This window comes from Cyanistes caeruleus, chromosome 5 (assembly GCF_971803275.1).
Source record: "Cyanistes caeruleus chromosome 5, bCyaCae1.hap1.1, whole genome shotgun sequence".
Classification (NCBI taxonomy): domain Eukaryota; kingdom Metazoa; phylum Chordata; class Aves; order Passeriformes; family Paridae; genus Cyanistes; species Cyanistes caeruleus.
This window is the reverse complement of record NC_141705.1, coordinates 47,618,368-47,642,027: the sequence shown is the minus strand read 5'-3', so window position 1 is coordinate 47,642,027 and position 23,660 is coordinate 47,618,368. Positions and strand designations below refer to the sequence as shown.

Sequence of the window (23,660 nt, the reverse complement as noted above, 5' to 3'; positions counted from 1 at the left end):
GAAAAGGGAGGCTGTCTCTGCAAGAAGGAAGACTGCAGAGGTGGTCATCACTTCTTCTTTATCATGCACAGGTCCAACCCTTATTTTGGCAATCTTCCCCCACTGAAGTCCTGCTTAGGCTCACCTGATCTTCCTCACCACTTGAGGAGAAAATATTCCCCTTCAGGTTTCCTGGAAACCTTCAGTTCAGCCTACCACAGGAATATATGGAAAATTACATCCCTTACCACCACCCTCTTGCAGAAGAGGGGAGCAGGAAGTATTCTTATCTTTAAACATGCTGTTCTTCCTGAGACCTTAGAAAATGAAGTAAGGGGAAGGGTTCTGGAGAGGGCCGTGTCTGCATGATGCTTGCTTGCTATTCCTTGACCCCATGAAGATGGAAACAAAGTAGGTCAGAAGACAGCAAGTTTTATGATACTGCTAGGAGCTCTCAGGAGCAGCAGTGACATAACAAGCAACATCCTTGCAACCGAGTTTGGGTTATATCAGTGACTTGTAGTGTGATGCATGTATTTTTCTCTGGATGGCTCTGTGTTTTACCAGTCAAAATGAAAGGGAATATATTTCTCAGTTTTAGAATGTCATTTAAAAATATTTTTCCTGAAAAGAGCAAGGTGAGGAATGTTGATCTCAAAAAGTAAGGGATTACAGAGTTTCAGGAGAAATTTAAAACCCAAACATTAGGAACTTGTAAAATTCTAGGTGTAGTTGTCTAGAATCAGTGTTTTCTCTAACTTCACCTCTATAGTGAATGTAGCTTTTCTCACTCCATTTAAGTCTTCTGCTTTACTCCTGGAAAACAGTTAATGAATTACTGACTTAATTGTAACCAGAGGCGTATTTATCTTTCTGGTTCAGCATCTTAACCCTGAGTCTTAGCCTCTATCCACAGGAGGCATCTGTCACCTCCTCAGCTGGGATTGTATGAAGTGGCTACTGTGTGTGTTTATCTACAATGTGGTGGGAGCCTCAAGGCTTACTCTTCTGCTACATGGATTGAGTGACACTTGATAAGATAGTACTGGGAGATGACTCTGAAAACTTCTGGGAAAAATGGCAATTCTCTGTCTGCGAAAGACCTCCAGACAGTATGGTGCAATATTAGAGATGATGGTTGATAACTCATTTTTTTCAAGTTCTTGCTGGCTGGATTTGTGAATAGATTTACTATTTTCATCTTTGTTGTCATTTTTGTTCATTGCAATACAAATAACTAACAACAATAATAACTAACAAATTATTCTGGTTTGCTCAGACAAAATCAACACATATTCTTGGAAGAGAATTCTGAAGGAAATCATCTTTACTTCTTCTTTGAAGTTCTGTCTACTAATATGGAAATTGTAGGCTGAATATTTTCAGTTAAAGCCATGAAGTCTCTATTAAATTGAAAATCTGAAATGCTACCCCTCATGGATAGTCCTTGACAAATACAGCTGATGTCAGATACATTCTTTTAGTATTTTCTAGATGATAAGGAATAAATTTTCTCTGTGAAATTATTTAAAGTAAGTTGGCATCAGCTTTCCTGCCTTCCTCTGCTACTAATTTTGAAGCATGATGGTGAATCCCTAAATTGCTATCAGAATCACTGGTAGTGATTGCAGAGTGATGTTTGCTTTCTCTCTCCTCCTCTTTCTTCCGAGTGCTGCCTGGTCCTGGACATGGCATCAACATGAACAGTGGCAAGATGTGAGCAGCCTGAGCATGTGTGTTGCCTACTGAAACAGCTGGCACTTCATCTGATGCTAATATTGTCATTTTGGAAAAGATATCTGTAAAAACAAGCCAAATAAGCTGCTTGGCTGGAGGGATGAACGGCGCTTCGTGCAGGATGTTTTGGACACTAGCTATCAGCTGAACTGCATATAAAAAGCTAATTACTGTATTTTTCCTTCCTTCTCTGGCAGCTTGAACTGTTAGTTTTGCCACGCATGCCTCGTGTGTTTTCTTTTCCCACCCTCTTCCCTTGTGCCCTTCATTGCAGATCTGAATGAGTGCGGACTAAAGCCGCGGCCGTGCAAACACCGGTGTATGAATACCTACGGCAGCTACAAGTGCTACTGTCTGAACGGCTACATGCTAATGCCAGATGGAACCTGCTCAAGTACGGCCAGCCTTGCTGCCTGCTCTTTCCCAGCTTCTCAAAATCCCTGCTCCAGTTTCCCCGGAAAACTTCCATGAAATGAAGAGGAGTCCCCAAGTAAAAGATTAATCTTGCTGGAAATTAGGCAGCAAGATGAGCTCCTTTTTGTTCTAGTTAAATTAGGCTGAAAAAAAACAAGAGCAATTGTTTTGATTTTATTAGTTTTATTGAAAGTTTCCCCCAAAGCATTCTTCAGTGCTGTAAATCACTGTTAATTGGCCTTTGAGGACAAGTGCTTGCAGTTTTCATTGCAGCAAGACCACCTGCGTTTCTGCTGCCTTATGACCTTATGAATGTAAAATCTTTAATGCTGCAGATGTTGGTTGTTTGACTGGTGTAAAAATTGTACTGTCATCTCTCTGGAGATCAATTTCCTACTTGCTCTCATAAAAATGGTTACTTTGATTATCTGGAAGGAGGGAAGGGGAGAGAAATTACCTCCAGTTAGAGATATCCCATTTTAAAAATGGCAGTACTGTCTAGGAGAGTCTCTAGAACATATCAGGCTTTATTTTCTGGGGACTGCATTCAATAACACAACATACTACAGCTGTGGTGGTTTTCTCTTGTTTTATTTTCTTAGAGATGTAGTTTGTGGACAGAAAAGTTTTACTAGCATATGTATTTCCTCTTTGAAGGATACCTATGAAAATCAACATTTTTCCCACTTTTATCATAAATATGTGATGTCTTAATTTGCCAGAGTTTTCAGTCATTTTCTGCTACTGATCATAGTCTTTATCTAAGTATGTTCAATGATTTTTCTCCAGATGCCCTTTCTTGCCTGCTGGCAAACTGTCAGTATGGCTGTGATGTACTGAAAGGGGAGGTGCGCTGCCGCTGTCCTTCTCCAGGGCTGCAGCTCGGGCCTGATGGCAGGACTTGTGTAGGTAGGTGATCAAATGTAGATTTAATTTTATTTCACTTCAGAATGTTTTTACCCTTACACAGAATGCATTTCAATAGAGTTTATCAGATATGTGCTTAGAATGCACAAACAGGCAGTTTAAAGTTGTTAACAATGAGAACAGTAATGGGGCTGTTGCTCAGGTGCCCTCGTGTCAGAGATCACCAGTGTTTTCCTCCAGTCCTGCAGGTTTCACTGTCTGCCCAAAGCCAATACAGACTCCTTGGAATCCAAGCTCTTGGCCCTTGCCACTCCTGCTACTGGGTCATTTTAAACTATTGCTAACTCCAAAACACCTGCCTGCATTAAAAAAGGGGTGGGGAGATCACCTTTCCCTCATATCCAACAAGGTGGTGCCTAGCTCAGTGTGTGGAGGCATAATTTGTAAAAATCGTTTATATTATAGTGGGGCAAGGTGAAGGTCTGTGCATATTCCCACTATTAGTGGGATTGAATGTGCTGTCTTCCATACTGTGAAAACTCCAGGTTAAAATAAACACAGGAACTTTGAGTGTATAAAAGTGAAATGTTTTGTTCCCACATTTGTGAACATGGAGAAGGTGCTTATGGTTAATCAGACTCTATTATGGTCTGAAGAACTGTGTGACATGTGATTTCATCAGTCATTAACTATACATCCTGAGTGGGATATGATGCTCCAGTGATTTTATTATTTATGTCCTATGAAGTGCTGCAATTCCATAACCAGTAACACCAAAAGAATGTAAGAGAATGGGGATATCCTAATCATCCCTTTGGGGGTCTTGGCTGTCTACAAGGTAGATGGTTCTCCAAGTGCCTGACCCATGCTGACCAAGAATTTGTTGGCAGAGAAAGGGACAGACTCTAGATCTTCTGATAAGAAGAGCAGGCTCCACAGCAAGTCAGAGGCTTTCTGAAGTGCATGATTGGCACATCTGTGTATGGGGAAAAAAAAAGGAAAGAACAGGAGAAAAATCCCACCATTGTTACATGCTGAAGGTATTAAGTTGTGATAAATCCCATGGTGGATATTTTGGCAGAGAGATCTTTGGAAGATACTTGTACCATGCCATAGTGAGCTGAGTGATTTTAAGTATAAATTCAAGAAATGTACACCAAATAGAGAAATTTGCTAGAAAAAAATGATTGCAATGTTCTCCTAGTGTACATTTTTCTATTCAGGAAAACTTCATACTTTGAAATAAACAAAGTGTACTTTGATGACAAAGACTAACACTCAAACCAGCCCTATGAAGCTCTGAGTTCTTCAGTGCAGTTTTCAAAAAAACACTTTTTTTTCCCCAGAAGGGCAAAGAACTGTGTACCTACATTTTAGTTGGGTGTGCATAATTCCAAATGACTTTGTTACCTATGTCTAAAATTTCCACAAGAATTTCAGAGCAGCCTTGTATAATACAGAGAAAATAGTTACAGTCAGAGATGTCTGCTCTTCCCTCATCGTAACATGATGTTCTCCCCTTTTTTAGTAAGAAGTGATTGTGACAGGCACCCTTTCTGAGTTATTTCTCTATCAAGTTTGAGTTGCAGTAAAGAACTGAAGCTACTCAGGACTAAGGCTATGCTTTCTCCTCATGTTTGGACAAGTTTGCCCCTGTTGGGGAAGTTGCTGTCTCCAGCAAGGGTCTGGATAATGCTGCAGTACAAATAGAAGTGTAGGTGGTGGTAAGAAAATGGAAGTGTGCATTGGCTCATGAAATCCTTGTTTGAGGAGAGTTTGAAAGACAGCTGGGAATGCATTGCCTATTTTTAGCACAGGTGGAAATTCCTTTGGGCATTATTCTATTCTTAGTTTAACACTTGCTGATCATTCTCTTGTTTAAAATGTTCCCTTCAGACAATCAGTAAAGAGCCACCAATTTGACTGTAAAGGAAAATAGTATAAACTAAATGTCAAAAAAGTGAAAAAATAATTCAGCAAAGTATTTAGTGAAAATGTGGATTTAACAGCTAATTAATTGATTAATGACTCTTGAATCAATAAACCAATCAATCTTGCCAGGTTTTTGGATTGGGATTTTCATTTAATGAAATGAGCTGTATACACATTTCAGCTTCAAATGTTCTGAAGTTATGTGAGGGCTGAAAATATTTTTTTTTTTCAGTATAAAATTAATTATTTCATTTTTGTGTATGTGTGTTTATAAAATTGAAAATAAAGCCTTGTAAACTTAAAAATCATGCTATTTTTAAATTATTCTCATAGTCATTTTGTGCTTCAGTTGCTAATATGGTCATACTAGCAGTAAGAGAGAGAAGCAATTCTCCTTCTCTGGTGGACACTGGCCATCACACTCATTAGGTGCTGACCATGTGCCTCACATGCCTTTGGAGCAGCTCTCTGGTGCTGAGGTGAGGTTCCAGACCACCCCACCATGCCCTGGCTTTTCATAGGAAGCAGCTATGAACCACAGAATGTTGCAGCAGGCAAAGAGAAACAGCTCTACACCTTCTGGTCCAGGTGTGGATTGACTTGAAAGAAGGCACCGTCACTGTACTGGGAGCTGCAGGAAGCTAATCACAAACACTTGCACATCATCTTGTGCCTACTGATCAAAAAGTGGATTTCCCCTCAGCAATGAGTGTCCATGCACCTCTCATTGTGTGCATGTGGGAGGCTGTTACACTCCTCCATATTTTTGCATCAGTTTTGAGCAGTGTATTGATCAACAGCTCTGTCCTGTATCTCTAGGACATATGACTGCCTGCCACTTCACTGCTGCCATCATGTAACATAATTTTTGCCTTATGTGAATTTGCAAAGATGTGAATTAATATGAATATGTACAGAGGAAAAAGCAGGACATGCTACATTTGGTTTTTGAAGATCATAATCCATGCCATGATGAAGTATATTCAGTGGCTAATCTTGTTCTTACTGAACTACTATTTGAAGCTGTAGTTTAAAGATTAAAAACCCAACCAAAACCAAAAAAGAACAAAACTAACTTCTAGTAATCAAGAGTCTTAAACTTTCAGCCTTGAAATATTTCAACAAAGGGTAGAAAATTGTGACTTGTTGATTAAATTATAAGAAATGTGGTGGAGTAAAACTTAGTAGCATATTCAAAGCCTAATATGTTAACAATAAATTCAAATCAAGAGACAGATTTATAGGAAGATTCAGGCATGTGGAGAGGTGCCCAGTATTGGCCTTGTTTTCTTTCTCATTGAGGCCTTTACTTCACCATTCCAGCAATGCTGTTGATGGAGAGAGAGCAGTCAGGCGGGCCAGGAGTGTGGGAGCTCAGGGGTTGAACCCCTGCTGTCGTCAGTAATTCTTCATGCAGAGTGGGACAGCGCCAGCAGGAGCTACTGGGACAGCCCATCTGGCTTTAAGCCACTTCTTTTGGATGTGGGAACACAGCTTGGAGAGAAGCTGAAGCTCCATCCCCCCCCAACCTCAGGTAGCTGCCTTAACCAGCCAGCAGCTTTTGGTAACTTTTCTTTCTGAGCAGTGGAAGAGACTCTGCCTTGTGCAGGCCTCTTTCACAAGAGCAGCAGGGCATCAATCACTCGGCTTTGTTTTGCACTCTTGACATCGGCAGCTGAAGTGCTCCTTTTGGGAAAAGAGCTGCGTGGAGAGCAAAATCTTGCTTTCCCATAGATCAAGAGGCTGATAGAGCTGCAGAGCAAAGGCTTGAACTGTACCCTGCAGATAAGCAGCAGCCACGAGGAGCTGCGTGCGTCAGAAGCAGCCGTGCATGGCAGCTCTCTAGCTCAGTGGAGAATTAGTGTTTAAGCACTCAGCAGCCTCGGCTCGCTGTCCAAGCACTGCAGAGTGAGTGGTAGCGCAAGCGGCTTTTGTGTGTCAGCCTGACCTCTCTGAGAGCTCCCCAGACAGGGAGAGCAGCAGTGGGTGAGCATCAGCTGCTCCCTGGGCATCTGCCTGTGACTCAGAGCTGAACCAGAGGGCACAGCCAGAAATGCTCACATGTTACTGCTGGCTGACCAAGGGCCCTTATGAAAAATACTTTGTGTATATATATACTAATTATAATTATTATATTCATATACCAGACAGCTATTCTTTAGCTTTCCATTATGGGGAACCATTTAGACAGCATACACTGCATTTTAACTGTTATTAAGAATAACAGGGTTCTTTTGTTTCCACAGATATTGATGAATGTGCTGCTGGGAGGGTTCTCTGCCCACGATTTAGGCATTGTGTCAATACTTTCGGAAGCTACATTTGCAGGTGCCATAAAGGCTTTGATCTGATGTACATCGGAGGCAAATACCAATGCCATGGTAATATAAGCTGTTTCTCACATGCATGTAATAGAGCTGCTTATTTGAAAATTAAATTAATGGCTCAGAAAGGTTTTTGTATTATGGCTGAAGTTGTTTTACACTGCATCAATATTTTAAGAAAGGGTGGATTATAGGAGCAGACTGTGGAAGAGAAGGCACATATTTGCCCCACATTCTTGTAACTGGTTCTGTGTGGAAGCTAGTGGGGAAGCAGAGTTGATGACCCCAGGATTTCCTTTCCAAAGCTATTTTTTCCTCAGGGTTCACTGTCACTGGCAGCTGTGGGCTTGGAGCAGTGTATGAGCTTAGGCTATGTCTGAGCTGTAACATTGGTGTGCTCCATAGCATGTCCCAAGATCCAAGGTAAGAAAATGTGCGCACCCTAGCTCCTCCCAACCCAGACTACCCAACTTCCCTTCCCCTGAAGACAGGTGGGGAAGAGGCAGGAGTTGGAAAATAACCTGTTTTTGTCTGGACATGAGACTGGAATGCAGCTGGTGTTTGCCCTTCAACAAAGATATTCCCAGGTTTCTCTGCCTTAAGTTTCAGTGTCTCAACTGGTTTTGATTCTTTCACTGAAAAAAGATCATGTGGAGATAATGAGGCATTGCTTGATGTTTGCTTAAGTATTTTTTTTTCAGAAAAATTTGTATTCAGAGTGCTGGAATTTAGAGATTTTTTCTTGCATCACTGAAAATAAATGTGGATGTGCCTTATGAAATGTTTCCAGCAGCTCCTACTTGATGTAGAAACTTCTATACAGGTGTACAATATAGGAAGAATTTTATGAAGCAAAACCAGTTTAATATCTGTGTGATTAAGAGCATGCATATTCCTACACAGTTTGTTTTCTCATTCTGTCACCTGTAAGAAGTGTTTGTTAAAACTGTGATCTTAATGGTCTCAGCTGCAGTCTACCTATGGCATGTCTGAAGCTGCTTCTAAGGTAAAAGCTGAACAATACCAAAGTTGCCCAATAGTCCCTATTTTCCCTAATGTGTGTATCACCACATTGATTTCTGACTGTTTATTTTCCTTTTCCCACTGGCAAAAGTTTTATTAGTATTTTTTTTCAAGTAATCAAAATTGTAATAATGTTTGGTGTTTTTTTGCAGGGATAAGCAGAAAGTCAGGTTTCTTTGAAGCAAATGTTTTTTTAATGTAAATTTTCTGTTGCAGATATAGATGAATGTTCCCTTGGCCACCATCAGTGTGGCAGTTTTTCACACTGCTACAACACTCCAGGATCCTACAAATGCAAATGTAAAGAAGGGTACAGAGACAATGGAACAAACTGCACACGTATGTAATACTCCTTTTAAAACAGAGATTCTGAAAGCTTATCTGAACTGAAAGACATTTTGTAAACTTTAAGGTGCAACACTATCAGGCTCAGTTTCTCTAAACTATTTTTAATACTAAATAAGGGGCAAGGGAATGTAGTTGGAGTTTTCTAGGTCTTAGCATGCCTTGGTAAAAATATCTTTCCCTGAGACATTTTCATAATTAGAAAGAAATTCACCTCTCCCTATTCACAGCTTGATTCTAGAGATTGCTTCAGGATGAGAACAACTGAATAAGCAGGGTAGGTCTGATCAAACACTCTTACTCATACCCTGTTGTTATGTACACTCCACAACTGGCCCGTTTCAGCAGCTCACCCCATCCACTCCCTGCTGCTTCCCAGATGTGAGAAGAACCAGGAAGGAGGATTTCTCTGGAAGGATTTGCTGTTGGAAAATTCCCTTGGCCACCTTTCTCTTGGAGAAGCAGCTGCCCCCTTGGTACAGAATAAGGTGTTGGAGCTCTCCCATGTCTGATGTCCCACAGGACTGTGCAGCTCTGTGATTCTGCTGGATCTTTTTGATCCTGCATTCCCTTGTGGAATCTGGTCTTTGGTGACTCACTGATCTCTTTAAAGAGCAGCACCATTTTTTCCCTTCGGCTGTAGCTGTCATAGTTAAAGGTGTTCTAGCACATCCTGAGTGCTTGCAAGCGTATGTGTGCACATTTCATGTGTGATACTGGGACATGATGCTAAGGGGTGTTTTATCTTTTCATATTCTATAAATGTCAAACCTGCAGGGTATTCAAAGGGATAGTAATAAAAAAGTGCCCGGAGGGAAAACCTTTTTACCTGCTATCATCAAACAATTCACTGATTAACCATCAGTAGTTCTTCTTTTTAACTGTGTTTTATACTTGAAACGCTTGTACACAAAATATGTGACTGGAGTTCTTACTGAGACTTTTAAGATCTCCAGTGAGATATAAAAGGCTTATTAACCAATAGAAAACAACAAAGTATATTTTTGTGTTTCATGTCTTCAGAAACTCTCCTTGTGAAATTAAGTTAAAATTTGTTGTCCTTTATGAAACATTGGAGGAGATGGTGCTGTGGGCACTGTCACTGGGGTGACAGTGGTGCCTGCTCAGTCCAGCACATAATTTTTATGAAGGCTGAAAAATGTCATTTACTTAGTTTCCTGATGTTTAGCAAAGGGAAGGATCTAAATGATGGCTGGCTTGGTTCAGTCTCTGAAATGATTACTGCTTATTGACAAGGAGAAATATTTAGCAGGAAAGGTCTGCAAGAACTTTCTTAAGCCAAGGGTATCTGACCGTCTGTGGTCAAAATGGTTGTTACATCAGGGCCTCACTAAACTTGCTTCCACTCCTGATTACAAACTTGTCCAGTTTAGAGGGCTGCTTAACCCATGGCTTTCTGCACATGCTTTTTTAACCAGCAGTGCTTTTGTGTAAGTTTTACCAGCTCTGAAACAGACTTGATGCTTGAGAGGAGGTGGGATGGAAATGTCTTGACCTTCAGTCATTCTAAATTATCTCTAAACTGCTGCAGTGCCAAGTATGACCTAGAGGAATGTGATAATTTAGCAGTGCTGATGCTAAAGTATGTTTCTAACTAAGGGGAACCTTCAGAGGAAAAAAAAATATTTCATCCAAGTCTCTCTTTGTCATAATAATTGTTTAGTTTCTGGAGTAAGTGGCTGAGATGTCCAGTTTGGTCCCATTTTCATTCTCATTGAAATTATTCCTATTGTTACGATTCAACCACCTGGTCCATATCATATATTCAAGGCCAACTGCACTCTCCCTAAGGGAGGACAAGTAGGATTGTTGATGCTGAAGGCACAGCTCCTCAGTCCACTGCATGTACCTGCTTTTGTTACAGAAAGGCCAGTGACCAGGCCGACGGCTCGGCCAACATCTGGGCCAACAACTCGTCCTGCACCCCTGCCAACAACTCGTCCTGCACCCCTGCCAACTCAGCCTGCACCCAGGACAACCACTCGACTGACACCCAAGCCAACCACGAGGTACGTGCCAGTGACAACAAGGCCGGTCACGACATCCGTGACGAAGCCTCCACCTCCAACAACGCCTCAGCCCACAACGGCAAGACCCACACTGCCGCCACAAAGAACTCCTCCGCTAACAACTGAAGAGCCTTCATATGTTCCCACTGAAACTACATCTTCCCAAGGAGTTATAGATGACAACAGGATCCAGCCAGATCCTCAGAAACCCCGAGGAGATGTGTTCAGTAAGTAATTTTCCATATGCCTTTGTTTATCAAATCTGTAGGTGAAAGCATGCACTGTACTGCTTGGGTTTTTTGGAACACTGTACCATTGACAACAGAGAAATGAAACTGACAATGGTTACATGGTAAAGCTGCACAAGTAGTTGATTTTATTACCTAATAAAAGTTTGGGACAGAAGTTCTGAATCAATTAATCAAACAAGTGGTCATTTTTTCCTCCTGAACTTATCGAGTATATTGTCATGTAGAAGTACTTAATTATGCTTTCAGATGAATGTTCTAAGGAAATTAAAGGGGTCTTATTGAGAAGTATTTAAGTGCAACATAACTCATAAAGCAGACAATGGATTTAAATTCAGAAAGTTGTGAGTCCCTCCTAAACAAAGTATTACCATAGCTTTAAGAATGGTAAAGAAATGGGATCATGCCTGATTACCTAAAGACTTCTACATGACCTATTTTGTATGGGTTCAAATAGTCTCAGATGTTCATGACTTAACAATGGGAAAAATGCATAAAAATAGCATAGAGGGTAATTTTATGGACTGTGTCTGTGGATAGGGACACATGAAAAGCTGGAAATAGTAAAGATTCTCATAGCATGAACACATGTAACTTTTAAGAGCTCCTCTGAAATCTACAGCACCATTGTGCCAGCTTTAGTGCATACCACAGGAGACATTACTGGCACTTACAGAGCTGTGCATATCTGCCAAGAAATACTCAACACCCGATTTCATCTTTAGTTCTGCGGCTAATTTTGGAGATGGGGAGGGTGTGTTGGATCAGCTTTTCAACTTGCTCTACGATAAAGCTGCTGAAGCAATGCAGTAGGAGGAAAAGTTTGCTGTCTCAGAGCAGGTGCACAAGCAATGTGGGAGTTTTTTTCTGGTTGCTTTGGCATCTGTGTGGTAATTTATTTATTGGTTTTGTTGTTCTAGGTCATTACTCGGTGAAATATTTTGTTCCTTGTAAAAAAGTTTTCCCTGTGACATTTTATCCTGTTGGAGAGAGTTAGAAAATGGAGAGTGAAGCTGACAAAAGTTAGAAGACAAATGCTGGTACTGCTTAATAGAGTGTATTTTTGGCATCATATTTGGTTAAAAATACAGAGCTATATTTAAGTGAAATTCTTAAAGGAAATATAATAAAGATATATGAAGCTTAATCTAATGGGAACCAACAGTTAAAAACATAGTTTTGTGGAAATTATTGCAGACTCCAGCATTGTGCTTCCCAGGTGTCTGTCTCATGTTGCAAGTGTTCTTTGGAATACTAGAGCAGAGGGATAGTTTTCAGCTATTTTCATGACAATCCTCTGTGTAAAACTTATTATTTACAATTAATCTTTCTGTATTGTCCCTAGAGCTAATGCTTTCAATAGATGTGCTTCAGATACAGGAGTTTGGAAAATAGGAACATAAAAGCCTTTTAAGTTTGGCTTGGTCTGATTGCAGCTTACATTATGGTACATATAACAAACACAGGACCTTTGCAAAGTGTTTATGAACTATTGGTTTAGGTCAGCTGCCACACTCTGAGGTTTGTGATATACACACATAGCTTCAAAGGCTTCAGTGCACAGCACGACAGAAAGTTGTCAAGCACCAGCTGTTCCTGGCCTCAGCAGGTAATACAGGAACAAATAGTCCTCAGATCAAGTCAGCAGATGTCTGTCTTCAGTCCCATATAATTTTTTTTTATTTCCTGCAAGAGACATACTGGATACACACATGTGTGTGATGAAACTGTATGACTGAAAGCACACTCCATTTGTGCTCCAGATGATGCTAATAGTCTGGTCTTTAATGAGGTTCCCCTCTCTTTTTCTCTCCTTTCTACTCTGCTTTCTGCTCTGTTTTTCTGTCTTTCCTCTTCTGGATACTTCAAAAGTATTATCTAGGTAGTGGTCACTGGAGTCCTCTCCTATTTTGTCTGGAAGCATTGGTGTTGGGAATGCACAAAAACATTTGTTAAGGATTTGAAACCTGCAGATGAATGCAAAACAGTTCAATTTCAGAAGAATGTGCTACATTCTCAAAGAAAACATTACTTGTAAAGTATTTCTTTACCTGTTGAATCCAATTACTGCAGGAGTTTGTGGGGAAGAGCAGAAGTTACATTTCCTCATGTGGGACATTTAGAAAAGCAGGTAGGAAAGTTCCAGCTCACCTGTGTGACTACAGTGGGATGCACAGAGTGTGGGTCTGCCTCTCCTCAGTACTGCACTTGCAGGGATAACCCAGAGATACTTGAACATCCCCAGATGCCACCCCAGCAGGGGTTCAGCGGCATGGGAGCATTATGGCAGGTGCTGCATTCCTGGGCATTAGCTGGGCTAACACTCTCGGCCCACGGCAAATGTGAGGTGAGGTGTGTTAGTGGAAATGCCTCTCACATTAGCTTACAGATGGTGTGTGCAGGCTGGCTTGAGCTTCAGGCTCCTGCTGGCAGTCCTGCCCCTGCTCTGGGCAGTGGGAGAGCAGTGCCTGGCTCTGTTTGGCTGCAGCTGCTCAGTGTGAGGCACTGTGAGCTCAGGACAGCAGCGTTCCCACACACTGTCAGCCAGTGCCTCTCCAAAATCATTCCTCTCAGCCAGACACAGTGTTAGCAACCCTGGTGTTATGACAATACAGGATTTCAAACTGGAATAACTAGCTAATAACGTGTAGCTAACCTTCGACTTGCTTCTTAGCTGCTGTGTGGATGTGCCAAACCCTCCCCACCTCCAAAAACATTTGTGGATTTTTCACCTGACTCTGTATTTCCTCAGGGAAGGGGAGTTTTGAACTATTTTCTTCAGCTTCCTTAAAGATGTTTCTGTTTTGGTCTCACCTACATCAGACATCTTTGCAATATTCCTGGGTTGTGGATATGAGCTAATTTTGTTTTGCTTACACTGAGCTTGTTTAGGTTCATTCCCTTGCATCAACTGCTGCTCCAGTTGAGGTGGCAAAGAAGCCAGCTCTCAAAAATTAATTTGCACTGTGGTCCCCATAAGCCTGCCTGGAAAGAGAAGAAAAAGCCTTGCTCTTGCTGCCTTTCTTTGTTTCCCACTAGATAATGTAAGCAGCAATTAGTGGTCCTGTAACTCTTATTTTCTTGGGAAGCAGAGGAAAAAATCGATGTTAGATCCACTCAGGTCATGAAGCAGGATTTAGTTTCAGTTTCACAAATCTTCATAAGAATTATTTTCATCCTTGGTGGCTGCTTCCTCCTGTGTCTCCAAGGATTTTTGTATTAGAGAAAGCGCCAAAAGGTAGTGTTTTATCACACAGGCATGGGCAAAACACAGCATAGGGACCCACTGTAGCCAGCAACCCCTGGCAGCTCTGTGCTCCCAGCCATTAGCATCTGCTAAAGACCTCAAAGCTGGGTTTTCAGCTAGGTTATCTTGTGATGCAAGGACATTTCCCTTCCTTCTATTCCCATGGGGCTCTGCAGCCTTAGCCAGACCTGCAGGAAGCAGCACTGCTTTGCTCTGCCATCGGACAGGTGGTACTTCTGTCAGGCAATCCATGGCAAAGGGGCCATTGGCTGCTGCACAGATGTCCTAGAGCAAATCCTGCAAATCCTGGTGCTCTAGGATTGGTCCACATCAGGAGAGGAAACATGCTGGGGCAAATGTAGTTTCTTCTGCAAGCATCTTTCAAATTCTAGTTTTTGTTAGTTAACTTTTTCCAGGGGTACCCTTGGTGACTCCTTGCTCCCTATTTTCTCCCTTTGTTATCTGACCTGCTGTTCTGCACACCGAGTAAACTTGACCTAGGATTTCACTTTAGAGCACTCTTGAATGTTCTGCTCAACTTGAAATGAGCTGAGGATCAGGGAAATTGCTCTGTTCAGCAGTGACAAAGAGCATAAATGATAAAAAAGCTGATAATATTGTTTAAATGCCTTTGTAATTTTTGAAAGGTATTGGGTTGTTGCTTTAGTTTAGGTGCTTTACCCCTTTTCTAAAAAAGCCTGCAGTGACTTTGGGGAGCTGCCTTTTTAGAGAACAAAAAAATTTGTATTTTTTAACATGGAATTCCTACACTTGGCCTTTGAACCACTTAGTCAGATGCAGACAGTGGAATCTGGCACCAAGGATAATCTTCTCCTGATATGGATATGGGGGGAATGGCAATGAGAGAGGAATGCACTGATAGCTTAATATTTAACTGTTTCAGGACTGATACAAACTACAGCGAAGTACAGAGGAATCTTGTCTAGTTATAAGTCTCCAATGAATAGAACTAACTTGTCATTAAGACTGTGAATTTCTGCTACCATTTGGATCTGGATGATAAGCATTAAAACCATAAACTTAAAGCATAGTACTAGATATCAGCATAGCAAGAACAAAAAACCCCTTATCTGTATTAAAAGACAGTTCAGCAGTTTTCCTTCTTAGCCCTTAATGGAGCCGAAAAGATTTGAGTTTGGAAATGTTTCTCATAACAGCTATTAAAAATGTAAAGATTGGATTAAAACTGGATTCTTTCTTCCTTTCAAAGTCCATAGTGCCCTAAGTGCAGTTTTGTGATCCTTGAAGCTGTTTTAAAAAGGGAAATAATAAAAGCAAAGAACAGGGGGTTTGCTATTCCTTGATATCATTGGAGTAGCATTATTTTACAACAGTATTTCATTTGTCTTCACTGTTCTGGTGCCTTTTAAAATGTATTTGTCTTTATATTCAAGCATTTATGATAGGTGCTTTGTTCCTGTTGGTACTCTGGAGTTCAATCATGAAATCTAGGAGTCTTACAAGTCTTGCCCTCAATCAATCTTCCAGCAAGTTTTGTCCCCAAATCTGATATGCAAGCTTCTGTACACTCCTTGTTTCAGCTGTGTTTCCCTGAAACTCATTTGGCACTCTGCACCTCCTGAATGGGTTTTCATACAAAAGCAGGCAGGTCACTTTGCAGAAAACCTTCTGTAAAGATAAATACCAAGATGCTTGAATTCGGTAAAACTTAATGAGCCTTGTAACTGCCTGAGAAATGCAGGATTGGACTTCAGAGTGGTGGCAGTGCTGACACTGTTGTGCCTCCCCTCATATGTAAATAGTGCTGGAGAGGGTGGCACAATCCATGAAAGCACTTCCTGAAATAATTCTTACTGCAGAATTTGAATCTGTAGTGTTTTAAGAGACATATCCTGAATGCTGTGGGTGTCTGAACAAAAGGGTGAATTGTACCTCTCTGTTGCCTCTTCTTTTTAGCCCAGCATATATCAAAATCTTCCCTGGAGGAAAACAGGACTTATTCTTATTTTCTCAGTCTGACTGACCTCTTAACTACCTTTACTTTTAGTTGTTTTCTACTAGTTGTGTGTAAGATCTCATCACTTATGGGAATTTTTTGCAAGTGGGATTTAACAGCTTTCAGTCATAACCATTCAGTTAAAAAATCTTTGTCTTTTTTTGTTGTTGTTTTAGCAAATGGGAAGCTTAGTCATGATTACTGTGTGGAGTAGAATTGTACTCACAGTGCAAAACCAGTTTTTCTCTGTAAGCCAGAGAACTGCATTATTAATAGTAATAACTATTACTAATAACATGAAGTTGCATTCCATGTTTTGGTTTTGTAACATCAAAACAGCAATTATTCAGTTTATTGCAAACAAGCTGATACATATACATGTACTTTCTCATACTCCCAATCTCAGCAATTAGCAAGTAAATAAAAAAAAGCTCTATTGTTTTCCTAAAAGTTAAAAAATCCGAAAAGAAATTGCTCTTATTTAGTATTTAATAATCACAGTTATTTAATATTTCCCCCCAGATTTGTGCATCTATGAAGAAGTTAGCTCATGAACTTTGAGAATGTGGTAGTGTTGATGTATTGGCTCACTCAGAGCTTACAAAATTCTCCAAGTAAAAGGAGCCAAGTTTCTATTTAACAAGCTTTATCAAACCATTGAAGTTAAGTGAAAAGCACACTGATACACTATATAAGGTACACAAAAAGCTTGCAGAAAATAATTGTACCAAATACTTTCTCCCACGATCGCCACTCAACATGTTGGTTGTCGTGGCAAAAAGAAGTGTACATGTGGGTCATATTTAGAGTTCTTCATCTCTTATGGTAACCCTTGTTTCAAATGGAGTGCACATTCCTGTAATTAGGTCCAAGCACTGAAGTGACTGTATTAAAGCTCTACAAAAATATTTTTAAAAAAATTCTCTGAGAGTCCTTTCCAAACACTTTTTTTAAATGAACTTTTAGAAGTATGTGTTGCACTGCTTATAGGCAGATATATCAGCTTGAATTTGGAGTATTCTTGTCTGTGTGGACAGAGGTAACTCAGGTTTGTAGAAGACATCAGTGCACTACAAATGGTTCTTGAAGAAGTAAACTGAAGTATTTTACAAGAGAAGTTCCTAATATATTTTGCAGTATTTTCCGTAACCAAGGACTATGACAGACTGGGAAGAGGGTGCACAGGGACATGTACCTTAAAACTGTGACCCCTGAGTGTCCTACAAGCCTTAGAGAGTTTCCTTCATGCTCTTTGCCACAGAGCTTGTTTAGAACCTTACCATTACCTGCCTGTGAACCTGTGGTCTGAGCCTTTGGTGCCTGCTGTGCTCAGCAGTTCTGCAGCCAATTGCTGACTTGTTCTCCATTGCACAGAAAACAAACAGTGTCTTCTTCCCTTGGCACAGCCTGAGGTGAGGAAAGGCAAGGTGGTGCTCCCTGGGTGTGCAGCAAGGATGTGCTCGTTCAGCTGCCCCACCTACATCATTCAGGCTGAACAAAGGAGTTATATGAATATAACATTTTTGTGTAGATGTATTGCAGGGCAATTATTGGCCTAGGCTGTGTGGACTGTGCACAATTGTAAGGTTTCTTTCTTGTTAAATCTCAAGGTTTTTAATCACGTAAGCAAAACAGCCCAGGTGAAATGAAGCAGCAAAAATACTACTTACAATCAAGGTATCTTTAAAAATTAACAGTGCTGTAATACCCAAGTCAGCTTTAAGTCTGAAGCTGTTTTGAGCATTAATATCCTAGAGTGCAAATAAACATAATCTAAAATCTGCAAAGGATTAAAAATAAAATAAAAAAGGGAAGACTTAACGATTCATATAATGACTGTGATATTTAGGAGTTCATCAATTTCCTATAGATTTTGAGCTTATTAACTATTTGTTCTTGCTGTATAAAATTTTTATTCAAGACCTGTAACCTAGAATAGTACTTCAAAAATGCTTTAGAGTTTGCTTATTTTGTCCTAATTTCAACATTTTTTTTTCTTTTCTGTCTTCTGGTTTTAAAGGAGCTCTTTCAGCAGTGCCATTTTCATGTTGACCTAGTGCAAAAAGAAGTTCCCTCTTAACCTTTGATTTGATTTTCTGAAAACAGTCCTTTCAGTTATCTTCATTCTTCTTGTTCTCACTTGTTCTATAGGGACATTAATATTTATTTTAGCACTGCAAATGGAAAACATGTCAAGTTTTTAATAGATAAGAGCCTTACAAATACCTTAGGTGTCAGAGGTGCCTATAAAATCTGAGGACATGTCTGAAACACATTACTACTGTTATGAATTATGCATTAGACCTACCTCTAAAATAGAAATTTTCCAAGACAGCTCTATTCGGTGCAATCTGTTTATCTCTAGCTGACAGCTGTCCATCAAGCAAGAAATCTGTGTGAAACTTACACAGACTGGCACAGCATCTTCAGAGATATGTGGGAGTCTTTGTATCCCCCTGACTTTGGCAGCCATCACTCTGACAAAGACCTCATAAATTTCAGGTTGTCCTGGATGTCTAATAACCTCTGGGCCTCTTAATCACCAAAAGCTGTTCCTTCTCCTTGCAGCTGGGAACAGCAGCTGAAGGACAGGCTGTGCTGGAAAGCAAAAAATATAATTATAGTTGAATTCCAGCTTCCACTAGAGCTTCTCAACTCCCAGCACAACCCTGATAAATGTTTTGGGAGCTCTAATCCTTTGCAGATAGATGGATGTACCTTCAGCTGTATTTCAAAGGTTAAGTGCACGTGGGGCTCTTCCAAGTACTGCTGCCTCCTGCTGAGGCTCTCCTGTGAGTGTGTCTGTGGAAGGCTTGAGTGAGGACTTTCATGTGGCTTTATTTTACTGAGAAACCACTATCTCTGAAAATGCATTTGGAGAGGAATAGTGTGCTTCAAGGTTAAAGCTTTCCCCCCTAGTTAAAAAGGAGCTTTCATTCAAAGGGCCTTTAGGAGATTTGGAATTACCTTTTACAGTGCTTAGGTAAATGTTACAACACAAATCATAAATCACGTAGACATAAAGTTTATGAGACTTTATGTCGAATATAATTAAATATATTGAAATCTCCAGGAAAAGCACAATGCCCAGAGCTGCTCTGCTGGTTTTTGTTAAGAGATAAATCTAGTTAGTGACCTACTTTCTTATCTCATTCATTTTTTCTCACAGTTCCACGCCAGCCTGGAGTGAGCAATAATCTGCTTGAAATACTTGAAATTGAAAGAGGGATTACAGCTGATGAATTTGAAGCAAATGATGACCCAGGTAACCACCATGTCTGCTATTCAGTATGCTAGAGTTTATGATTTTTTGAGATTTCCTGGGGGTTTATACATTTTTCAGGACTCCTACATCTTATGCCCCTCCTTTAAACTATGCTATGTAAAACCAGCCCTTTGCCTATGTGAATCTTACACCTTGTTTTCTAAAAAACCAGCACAAAAATAGCATGAATTGTTAATAATACATGGGTCATTTTTAGCGTTTTAGTATTTTTGCAGATTCTTCTCCTAGGGCTCCTTCTTCTACATTTAATTTTCATACTTGCTAGTGTCAGCCACATGGGAAATTGAAAACAAAAACAATCTGAATCACTTCTGTGTTTTTCTGTGACCTCCTGCTCTGTTCTGCCAGGTGTGCTGGTGCACAGCTGTGATTTTGACAGTGGACTGTGTGGCTGGATCAAGGACAAGGATGATGACTTGCACTGGGAGCCAGTGAGAGATGCATCAGGTAAGTGATCTGTGTACAGTCACATCCTGCAGCTAAAGAACCACCCAGGCTGGAGGTTGATGACAGGTCCTGCATCAACCTCCAAAATTACACAGCTTCTGTTCCCTTTAGTTCTGGGATATATTTTACACCAATGCCTCTTCTGTGTATAAAAAGCAAAACTGAGGATTCCCAATGTGAAAGAGCAATTGAAAATTTACACTTTTATCATAGCTGGCATCTTTAAAATGGGAATGTCTCTGAAGGAGTAGTAAATGTAGTCAGCAAAAGTTTGTATTAAAGGAAAGTGAAAAAAAATGTGGACTAGAGAACAACTTTTATTTATGGTGAAACGGAGCTTATTTTTCAAACTATCATATAAACATAATTATGTCCCTATCACTAGTAAAATTATAGAAAGTACTGGAAATAGTTTTTGTTTTGCTGCCAGATGTAATGTTCTAGTTTAACCTCTCAGATTGCTGTAGCTTGGAGTAGAATTCGACAAAATTAATCTGTATATAGGAAAAATGTTAAGGAAGGCAGACAAGTTAAACGCTGAAACACAGAGGCTTCTGAAAATGGGATTATTTGGGATGATAAAAAGTGACATTACACCAAACATTAGAGGGGAGTGTGTAGTGGCTGCTTGCTGGACAGGAGGCTGGTGTCAGTGCTGGTGGCCAGCCACAGGAACAGCCCTTCCTTCCCTGTCTCCCACCTCTGCTGTCCCAGGAAACGGGATGTATTTTGTCCCCTATTGATTTTGGCGTGGCATTGAGAGGTTTCTGCCCTTGCCTGTCCCATGGTGCAGGGGATTAGACACACATCCCTGGCTCCCTGTAATAATGGGATTACTTCATCCCCAAGGAGCAGCCTCTGAAGTGCACAAAGCTCGCATTATGTGAGCCGGGGCAGAAGGAGCCGTGCTCTCGGGCAGGACAGTGGTGCAGGTTAGGATGAGGGAGGGTGAGGGCACTGAGAGCCCTTTTCCTCATGCACCATCCTGCCAGAGCTGTCTGGCCTTACGCTGCCACTGATGGAGCAGCCATTTGTCACTGCAGCAGGTGACCTGGCACCTTCTCCAGCCTGTTTGCCCGCCTCAGTGGAAGTGCTGTCTTCACCCCTGGGCAGGGGTCCCCCAAAACAGGCTGCTCCAGTACTTCAGGAGCTCCCTGTGACACTTGAAAAGCCTTGGCAAGGACTGGGAGACCAGAGCTCCTTCCTCCTGCAGATGAGAAAAAAGGCAGCTGTCTCCTGCCTGCAGAGTGGCACTTAAAAATAAAAATACACATAATTCATACCCGTTTTGAAACAATGGATTTAAAAATCCATTTTTTCTAAGTCAGTCACTCAAAGCATATTCATTATCTCTACTCAAAAATTGTTGTTAATACATACTAAATTCCAGAGCTGTGATTTTTAAGAACAATGATTTTTAACTGGCTTTTTTTTTGTCAGACCTTTTCCCTGCATCGCTCCCCAGTAGTCAGGGACAAGCTCAGCTTTTTATTTCCTGTGTATGTTCTGCTGCTGTTGACATAACCTGTTGAAACTAGTCCCTTGAAGTCACCCACCCACCCCCTCCAGTCTGGAATACCTTGTTGGAAGGATTTATTTTTACAGCTTGTTCCTGACTGCTTGCTTTCACCTTGCAAAGTTTGCTATGTATTGGTTGATCAGAATCTGCATTTCGAAAGGTGCTGTGCTGAAGCATTATAAGCTTATCTTGCATGCAGAAAATGCTGATTTGAAGGGACCTTTTCCTGCAGGGGCTTGCCTACAGATATGTTTGCTTTGTGCTTACCTAAATCTGTTTCCTATTGATTGGATTCAGCCACATTAACTATCTGAAAACGGTGCACTTAGTAAGTCAGTGCTTTCATAGTGGTATAATTGTATCTGCAGCAAACAGGTACAGTTATCTAAACTCTATTACACTTATTTTAGCAATTAGTGCAAAAGCAATGCATTTAAAAAAAAAAAACAACAAACAAACAAAAAACCCCACCCCACAACTCCATAAGAAAATACCCACAAAAAGGCTTTAACAGAACCTTGGACAAATGGATCTCACTTCATGGCTAAATGCTGATCTAGGGGCCCAGGCAGCAGCATAATACTTTGCTTTGTTAAATCTCATTCAGACCAAAGAACTTAAAAACTTATGTAAAAGTAGTGAATTGAAGAAAAGGTTGTCTTTCCTTTTAAGTGTGTGACAAGCCCTGGTATATTGTAATTAAATCTTACAGTTTTTGAGGGAAATCATTGTGGCTTTCAAAGAGAAGCTTTCAAAAAATAATTCTCTGTTTGAGTAGTAGCAGGGAGACAAAAATTATTTTTCTATCCTGTTTAACTGTGATGTCAGCAGTATTATAAACCCCCAATATTTCTAAATCTTTCTAAACTAAGGAGCCTAAAAATGCCATTTTCATAATGAACTTAAGGTAGAGGCAGCATTTTGTAATTAAAAAAAATACTGATTTTTTTTTTACTGATTAAAATCTGATTGCATAAAGAAAAAATATTCTTAGATTCAGTGTAAGATAAGGTTTGTTTATTTTTTGGGATTTTTTTTAACCCTTATCCTTTTGGTAATTTCAGATTTACAGGTTTCACCCACCTTGCAAAAGTTTCAATGAAAAATACAAACAACTCATAGAGGGTCTGGGTTTTCTCCAAGACTTGAAATCTCATTTAGTGTTGTTCTGAGTGTTGGTGTGAAAGGTGCCTTTTTCCTTTTTAGGCTTAATGGATGTTGCCATACGTGAGATCCTTAGCTTCTCATGTTCTGAGTGTTTTCTGGAAGGCACCTTTACTTCATACATGATAAGAGATAATAATAGGGTTTTGAATTGAGTATGTATGTTCACTGACAGCTTCCTACTGTTGGAGTTTGGGGCTAAGAGCCATGTGGAAATCATTACTGCTTCTTGCTTTATCTAATTCAGATTAAGAGCTTAAATTACAGTTAAATAAAAGAGGCTATGGGGGTTGCAAATGGATAGGCTTTGAGACTTACCCTGTTAACACAGTTCCCAAACAAAAGGAAAGGGACAGAGCCATAGCTCAGTTACACCGTAGCATTTACTCTGGTCTCTGTTATCTATCCAACAGCAAAACACTGCAACTTGAAGGTGCATAAATTTGCTTTAAAGTAGCTTTAACATCACTCTGGGTTTAAAATCATGCTGTGACCAAGGGGTTGTCAGAAACGACAGAACACACGAGGTTTTAGTTTTTTGAGAGGGGTATTGTTTGTCAAAAATAAATTAGATGGGCAACACCCACCCTGGTACTACTGTACAGAGAAGAGCAGCACTGTACATCTTACCCTGTAGAAGGCAGATGCACTAGTTCTGGTTCTGTATGCCTTAATTTATGTTTTTTGGACCTTGTGGAGCCCCTTATCTATTTTTAATAACTCTTGTGCACTTGGTCCTGCAACCTAGTAGTGTTAAAAAGACAAACCCAACCCCCCAACTACCTGCTTTCTCCACTGCAGGGGGACAGTACCTTGCCATCTCCGATCCCAAGGGCAAAGAAGGAAGAGTAGCCCACCTTATCCTGCCATTGGGGCACACGGCCCAGGCTGGAGATTTGTGCCTGTCCTTTAGGCACAAGGTGCCTGGGCTGCATTCTGGTGCCCTCCAAGTCTTTGTAAGGAAAAATGGTGCTCAGGGCCCAGCTGTCTGGGGGAGGAACGGTGGCCACGGCTGGAGACAAACACACATAACTCTACGAGGACAAGGCATCAAGAGTGTAAGTACTGATGGTTGGGTTGCTTTTTGGGTTTTTGCATGAAAAACTGAAGACAAATGATG

At 40.6% G+C, this 23,660-nt stretch overlaps 1 protein-coding gene across 4 annotated transcripts in view; it reads left to right on the top strand.

Moving 5' to 3' along the window:
• The window catches only part of NPNT (nephronectin), a 49,181-nt gene that overhangs the window by 22,170 nt on the left and 3,351 nt on the right, over positions 1 to 23,660 (top strand). For 2 of the 4 annotated variants that reach the window (XM_086888289.1, XM_086888288.1), the window contains 8 exons: positions 1,991 to 2,110; positions 2,920 to 3,039; positions 7,176 to 7,310; positions 8,493 to 8,615; positions 10,507 to 10,878; positions 19,294 to 19,389; positions 19,759 to 19,857; positions 23,342 to 23,598. In XM_086888289.1, the coding sequence (XP_086744415.1) occupies positions 1,991 to 2,110; positions 2,920 to 3,039; positions 7,176 to 7,310; positions 8,493 to 8,615; positions 10,507 to 10,878; positions 19,294 to 19,389; positions 19,759 to 19,857; positions 23,342 to 23,598 (1,322 nt within the window). The remainder of the gene's footprint in view (positions 1 to 1,990; positions 2,111 to 2,919; positions 3,040 to 7,175; positions 7,311 to 8,492; positions 8,616 to 10,506; positions 10,879 to 19,293; positions 19,390 to 19,758; positions 19,858 to 23,341; positions 23,599 to 23,660) is intronic. The other 2 variants (XM_086888291.1, XM_086888290.1) reach the window with 1 other exon arrangement.